The 8088-nt window shown below is 41.3% G+C and overlaps 1 gene segment (V, D, J or C); it reads right to left on the bottom strand.

The window, feature by feature from the left end:
- Positions 1-1742: 1742 nt before the first annotated feature.
- On the bottom strand, positions 1743-2531 carry LOC139364156 (immunoglobulin heavy variable 4-61-like). The segment is given in 2 exon segments: positions 1743-2340; positions 2424-2531. Coding segments are annotated over 2 exon segments (603 nt in total).
- Positions 2532-8088: the final 5557 nt, after the last annotated feature.

Below are 8088 nucleotides of genomic sequence, written 5' to 3'. Positions count from 1 at the left end.
ATCCTTAGTGAAAATATGGTATTACAATGTTATGTGGCCACAAACATATATGTGTTCTATTGTTGACTGAAACATTGTTAGGTGGCCCATGACTGTATTCAAATTGCTGGGGGGAAAAAAACTGAAAAACAAACAAAACTCTGCCAACCAAGAAACTTTACCATGTAAATCTTTTTGTAAAATAAAGGATAGGTAAGACCTTTCCCAGAGAAGCAAAAGCTAAACGAGTTCTTCAACACTGGGCCTGCCTTAAACACCAAAGAGTCTCAATTAGGTCTGCAGAATAATGACATTGCTGCATCAGCTCCATTCTGGCCTCTGCCTTGTGACAGTTTTGTGTGAATTTTGTTTCTGCTCTTTCAGGATGTTTTTTCTCTCTCATCTTCTAACTCCATTCTCCTTTTAATTCTCAGTTTGTTGAAAAGATTCATATTTAGCTAAGAACATTAAAAACTTCGGAAAAAAATTTCATCTTAAACTCAACAAATTTAATTACCTCTTAAGGGATGCCCACCTGTTCTTTTCTTGTTTTCCTACGGGATATGGCCCTTGTTTCTACTTCAGTCCAGTCCTTAATTCCATATGCATGAGGCATCCAACCATCACACACCCAGGATCATCTTGGAGGAAGGTACCCTACCATCTGCCTCATCAGCCTTCAGGTGCACAGTGGCCATTCCTTCAGCTGTTGTATGTGCTTTAGGGCTTTCCATTTAAAAGTGTATTTCACTATGCCCCCAAATAAAGTTCCTAGACCTTAAAAATTGATGTGGTGTTGGGGGCATTGACAGCCGAATTTCATTGAAAGTCTCTTCTGCCCTTGGTAATTGAGGATGACAGAGAAGAAGGGAACAAAACTCAGACCTAATGTAGCTCCTCATTTAGCAATAGATTCAGTGCAAATTTGGAAAGTTGGAGACATTGAGTAATGTTGGTGTGGTTTTCTGTGGCATACTAAGGAGACAGCAGAAGACGGTCAGTGGTCAGTCTCCATCCAGCTGGTACCCATTGTCCATTAGTTAGGTCATAAGAAAAGATAAAAGACAACTTTTGTGACAAAGCCCCAGGGGCGTCATTAAAACACTTTGCCCAAAAATTGGTCAACAGGGACATGACAAGTTTTTACATCACAGCTACTATTTTTTGCCTACTTTATGTAGAAATCTGAGAGATGTGCCCAGGGGCTGATTCTCCATCCAGGGGACAGCGCTAACAGAGTTATGAGTTATGTGGTATTAGTCTGTCTGGGTCTTCCTAAGAAGACAACACGGAGTGGGTGGCTTAAACAACAAATATTGATTTTCTTACAATTCTGAAGTCTAAATGTTGAAGATCAAGGTGCTGGCAGGGTTGGTTCTTGGTGCAGCTTCTTCCTGGCATGCACTGGGGCACCTTCTAATACACTGCGTCTCCACATGGCCTCTTCTCTGCGTGCACGTGAAAAGTGAGAGGTCTCTGGTGTCACTTCCTCTTCTTATAAAGACAGCACATCTATTGCATTAGGTTCTCACACTTCTGACCACATTTAACCTTAATTGTATCCTTAAAATTCCAATATAGATCCATTGAATTTAAGGTTTCAGCATATGAATTTCAAAGAGGGCACAATTCGATTGATGACACAAACCAAGAGATGGTGAGAAGCATTCGAATAGATATATTTTTAATCACTAAGGACTAATGGGCCATGAAGGAACTTGTAGAAAAGTTCCCAGTAATCGGTGAAACCTCAATTGTAAGAGGAAAATGTGCCTTCCTCCTTTCTTTTCTGGCAGAAGAATGTGAGGAAGCAGAACCACAGATATCAAAGAAAGAGGAGCCCTGGGGACAGCTGAGGTGCTGGTGAGGAGGGAGAGCACTGAGCAGATGAGGAAGCCCCGCCCTCCCTGCACCTGCTCCTGACCCGGCCTCCTGCTCTGTGGGCCCCGCGCGCCCCCTGCTGGTCCTGAGCGGCACCTGCGCCCGCCCCCTCCGCCTCCCTGCAGGGAGGTTTGTGTCTGGGCTCACACTCACCTCCCCTCACTGTGTCTCTCGCACAGTAATACACGGCCGTGTCCGCGGCGGTCACAGAGCTCAGCTTCAGGGAGAACTGGTTCTTGGACGTGTCTTTTGAAATGGTGACTCGATTCTTGAGGGAGGGGTTGTAGTTGGTGCTCGCACTATTACCATCAATATTCCCAATCCACTCCAGTCCCTTCCCTGGGGGCTGGCGGATCCAGCTCCAGTAGTAGTAACCACTGCTGATGGAGCCACCAGAGACAGCGCAGGTGAGGGACAGGGTCTCCGAAGGCTTCACCAGTCCTGGGCCCGACTCCTGCAGCTGCACCTGGGACAGGACCCCTGTGAACAGAGAAACCCACAGTGAGCCCTGGGATCAGACACAGCCTCCCATATCGTCATATCTGCATCCCCGAGACACTCACATCTGGGAGCTGCCACCAGGAGGAGGAAGAACCACAGGTGCTTCATGTTCTTGCACAGGATGTCCATGACTCTCAGAGAGCATTTCCCATGTGAGCTGGACGCTGAATTTAAGGAGCTGTGTGGTGGTTTCCTGTGGGTGCCTAAGTGAAGATTTGCATGTGGGTGGTGCCTTTGTATGGAGAGGTGAAAAGGGATGAGGGAGGTCCCAGTCTTTGGGGCTCATCCTGAGAGGAGGATGCTGGCTGTGCCCTCTGAGAACTCAGTTCTCTTCCTGTGGCCTCCCCTCACCAAGCCCAGAGTCCTCTTCTTCCAGGTAGGGAGAAGTGCTCAAGGAGCTGGTCTGGGAGATGAGTGTGATCATGGATCAAGGACAGATTTTTGGAATAGGTTCAAAGCTGTCCTACCCGTGAAGATTTATATGAAACCAACCAAACATCCAGGTTATCTAAATTGTCAAATCTCTATTCAAAATATTTGAGGAGCAGCTAAATATATTAGTCACAGTGAATTTATAAAAACCTACATCCATGCAATGTTTATTGTAATTCAGAATATCCATCATGGTTAGAGGGAATATATCTGTCCCAGAGAGTGCATCATTAAAAAAAAAAAAATCTGAGACCTTCCCTTTTGTGAACGTTTGAAGTTTGGGATTTTGTCTGCAATCTCAGGAGAAGGTAGTGGGACATATCTCCAACTGTGTCAATGTGTGATGCTGATAATGTGGCCTGACCTTTATACACTTCTGTGTGAATAGATGTGATTGGGGATCACAGTGACTATTTCAGTCAAAAACTATAATAGGCCAGCACAGGAGCATAGTCTCATCATCAAGATTAGTGCAATTGCCTTTCCTGGGAACAAGAGAGGATATCTGTGAGCCTTCCCCTCTAAGAGCACAAGGAACTCTGGTTCTTCCCTGACAGGTCACACTTCTGAAACATGGCTGGACAATGACACTCAAGCCCAGAGTCCTTACCCACATATTTATCATGTCAGGTACACCTGTGTCTGAAAGTCTTTCTCCTTCATTGAATTGCATGAACATACCTTAGAGTTTGCGGTATTGCAACTTGGGCATTTGACATTAGTTTGGTGAATTATATAATAAATAATCTATCTCCATGGATGTGGGTAACAGGAGAGTCATGAGAAGTTGGGTGTGTTTCAACATCAGGACAAACCTGGGCTCTCTTGTTAGGACTGAACAAGTGAGCTGACCTGTGGGACAACAGAGGAAAAGACACAGAGCTAACATCCAGAGCCAGGTGAAATCCTTATCTACCAGGTGGTCTCTGGATATTATGTTTCAACAGATCCAGAAAGACGTTCCTCACCTTCAGGAGAATCATGAACACTGAGGGAAATTGAGATAAATTTTTATTTACAGAGAATAATTCATAGGCTTGTAGACATCTATGTGGGTGTGTACAGGATTGCTAGGATACCCTCATATACAGAAAAGAAGAAATAATTCTATTTCATGGAAAGAAAACCAAAGAGCTTCTGAACTTGTAGGTATTCTTTGCCACAAACGTGTCAGGTCACTAGATCATGTTATGATGCTGGAGGTAACACTTCCCAACCTTGTCCTGGAGACAAAATGCAAAAGAGTAAAGATTCAAGTGAGATTCCGTTGAAAAATACAAGTAACGAACAGACCAAAACAAATGAACCATTATGTAAAGAGTGCTAATGAAATGAAACAATAAATTCCATGTTGAGGTGACAGGGAAGTTCCATCTCGCAGCTCATTTTCACTTTTATGAGTACCGAGTGCTCCCTGCAGCCCAGCTCCTACCCTCTAGTGAGGTTTCTGTCTGAGCTCTGTGAGGGAGCTGGAGTCATTGTGAGCCATTCAAGAAATAGTTGATTCTACTTCTTCAAACGGGAATTTAAACAATCAACTCCTCACCTTACGCAGTCTATTTTTGTAACTGTCCATAACCCTTGGGAGTGCAGTCACCATTTCTTTCATAATGGGAATTGACTGTATCATGAAGGTAACAGGAAGATGCGTAAGTTTAAAGTCTGAATACATAAACTGCTGAATTATCAAAGCCCGGAGCCAATCACATTCTGTCATCTTGCTTAATTAGTTGTGAATTTGTTTCCAGTTGTTTAGTTCAAGTTCCCATACTCACTTTCTGATAAAATAGTCACATACGATGATCTTGAGATATTAAAAGGAAAAACAATCACTAATTTCAAAATGAACACAACTTTCAGAAGAGATGAAAATTCCATTGTGGTGAAGGGTGTGAAGGGGGGAGACATGGTTGAATACTGAGGTTGCGTTTACAATTGTATTATTTTAATTAGGGAACTTCTGTACATCCCTTATACATATTAGAAACTCCCATTGAGAACCTTGATGTAAAGTAATTAGCTGAGGGGTCACACAAAAACAATGAAACTGAAGTTTACTGAGCAGGACTTGCTATTGCAACTTTAGCTTTCCTTTAGAACACATTCCTCTACCTGATGTGAAATTAGCCCAGGTGCACTGATGAGCCTTTTACAGTTAACCAAAGACCAGGAAATGGGCACTCATGTGTGTGGAGCAGAGCATGGCTCTGGGATGCTTTGCAAACAAAGTGGCTTCTCACATCTTCTGGAAAACCCATCAAAATGGGCAAGTTATGGATTTCTTAGGAGTACCCATCTATCCCACATTCATGGCTAATATAAAAGCGGAAATTGACTTTACATTTTGACATGTTTTTGCAATGGCTGGTACCTGTTGTTCCTTTCCATGTTTAGTGCTTCCTTTAGGATCTCTTGTAGGGCAGGCCTGATGGTGACAAAATCTCTAAGCATCTGCTTGTCTGTAAAGAATTTTATTTCTCCTTCACTTATAAAACTTAGTTTGGTTGGATATGAAATTCTGGGTTGAAAATCCTTTTCTTTAAGAATGTTGAATATTCGCCCCCACTCGCTTCTGCCTTGGAGAGTTTCTGTCAAGAGATCTGCTGTTAGTCTGATGGGCTTCCCTTTATGTGTAACCCGACCTTTCTCTCCGGCTGCCCTTAACATTTTTTCCTTCATTTCAACTTTGGTGAATCTGACAATTATGTGTCTTGGAGTTGCTCTTCTCGAGGAGTATTGTTGTGGTGTTGTTCCATTGTACATACATTGTACAATGGAACATTGTGGCATACTTGAACAATTCAAGTATGCCACAAATGGTGTGTGGCATACTTGAACATATTGTTTTATTCTAAACATCACTCTTCCTTAAATAAAGTCATTTTTATTTCAGGATAAATGTTATCATACAAGATTCTTTCTCATACAATTTTTTTAACTTTCCTTATCAGAAATACTTCTCTATTTCTGTAACTTTCTTTAAATCTCTTATTTACTGGTTATGTTTATGATGTTTTATAAGAAATCTTTGAATTAAAGAAGTTCTTTTTGTAAGAACAAACTTTTTCAAAAAATAAGTTTTCATAGTATATATTTTTTAAAACAATTAGTAATGACTTAAACATTTAGTCAATATTTATTACTTAATTAAACTTTATATTTTTAAATTGTAGAACTAGTTTATGCAAAAGGTTTACTTTATTACATTTACCTAGTTTATTTTTAAGCAGTTTACCTAGATTATTTACGAAAGCTATAATACTCACACTTTAAAGTCTTTTCCTTGTTAACCATGATATAACCCATGAATTTCATGTATTTACCTAAGTAAAAATCTTATGTTTAATTAAATGATTGTTTTTCTAATAACTATCTACCTGTTTTTTATTAAAACAACAATATTAAACATATTATTTGCCAAATAACAAAAATCATTCTGGCTTTAACTAGCTTTATAATTTTATAATCTTTAAAAAAAATTTGCACACCATATAATATCTAGCTGTGATTTTAAATAGAAAATCACTTGATCAGTTAATATAAACAATAAGGTAAGCTGATAATTCTGAAAATATCTCTAATTTTGCTTTCACAATGATTTTAAAGCCAGCTCATTTATTAAATATTAATTTATGTCACAGGTACTTAAAATGTATTTAGGGCTCCTTTATTTAAAAATAGTTACTTATTTTAAAGGCAATTTTGTACCTTGTAGCCACAACGCATAACGACATATATATACCTACATATTAACACATACATACCAGCACACATTCACACTAATACAAAGATACTAGAGCTTTTACTTCAAAACTCCAGCTATGGAATATTAATAAAAACTCAGCAGTTGTTTTTAAAAAGGGATAACACATAAACAGTGGTTGTTAATTTAAAACCAATAGAAATACCCTGTAAACTGTAAAACAAAATATTTTAAAGCAAAAAACATATCCTCATCTTTCTTTATAAACTTCACAAAAATTTCATCATACTCTCTTACTATTTTAATGTTTAGAAACCTTAATTCACAGTGAGAAACCTCGGATTACTTAATATGACATGGCTTTGAGATTTTAAATTACTGAAGATAATTATGAGATTCTATTTACCAAATTAATATTTGTAAAGCAATGTAAAATTTAAAGCTGACTCTAATAAAAGATGCATATTTTCTTTACAAAGTGTTTCATTAAACAGACTTCACTTGATTGGTGGTCTTTGAAACACAGCTTGATTAGATTATTGGCCTTAGAGTGGAGACATTTAAGAAAATGGGACAAGAAAGGATGCAGTTTTTAGTGCATTAACTGCAATTGTTTATGCAAATGTGCAAAGAAATCAGTAGCCTTCTATAGTAATGACCATTTCCTGTAAACTGTCCTCAGCCACCCCTAACATAGCTTTCAAAGCCACCCCTAACATCGCAGCTTTCACTCACTTATGCATACACCAAGAATAAATCCTCTCACAATACTATGTAATTCTGGCAGCCTCCAAAGCCAAAAACATTACATAATACAAGAAAGCAGAGTTTTATACCTGAGAAGAATCTGCCAATGATTGAATCCACAAAGGAAGCAGGAAAACTCCCAACAGGTTAGTGTCCAGATCCAAAAGGAACCCTCATCCTCCTCCCTGCCCCAACCCAGGGACCTGATGTGGAGCTGCCTCCTAAGGGAGCAGTGTTGTCCTCAGTGCCTCCGGCCACCCCTCCCCCCCACCATCGTGTCCTCAGTGTTCCCTGGTGTTCTGAGCCCCCCATGGTGTCCTAAGCTCCCCCTGGTGTCCTGAGAGCCCCCTGCTGTCCTGAGCACACTCTGGTGCTCTGAGTCCCCTGGTGTCCCGAGCACCTCCTGGTTTTCTGATCACCCCCTGTAGCTCTTGTGCACAAGCACTCCCTGGTATCCTGAGCACCTCCTGGAGGTCCTGAGAATCCCCTGGTGACCTGAGCTCTCCCTGGTGGTTTGGAGCGCCCCCAGGTGTCCTGAGTGCCCCCTAATGTCCTGAGCACCCCCTGCTGTGCTGAGAGCCCCCTGGTGGTTCAGAGTGTCTTCTGATGTCTTGCGTGCCCTCTGGTGATTTGGAGCGCCCCCTGGTGTCCTGCGTGTCCCTGGTGGTTTTGAGTGTTCCCTGCTGTCCCGAGCGCCCCCTGGTGTCCTGACTGACCCCTGGCTGTTCTGAGGACCCCCTAGTGTCCTGAGCTCCCCCTGGTGTCCTGAGTGCTCCCTAGTGGTTCTGAGCACCCTGATGTCCTGAGCACCCCCTGGTGATTCTAAGCACCCCCTGGTGTCCTGA

This window comes from Macaca nemestrina, chromosome 7, assembly GCF_043159975.1.
Source record: "Macaca nemestrina isolate mMacNem1 chromosome 7, mMacNem.hap1, whole genome shotgun sequence".
NCBI classification, from domain to species: Eukaryota; Metazoa; Chordata; class Mammalia; order Primates; family Cercopithecidae; genus Macaca; species Macaca nemestrina.
Note: the sequence above shows the minus strand (reverse complement) of the source record. Positions and strands in the feature narration are given on the sequence as shown.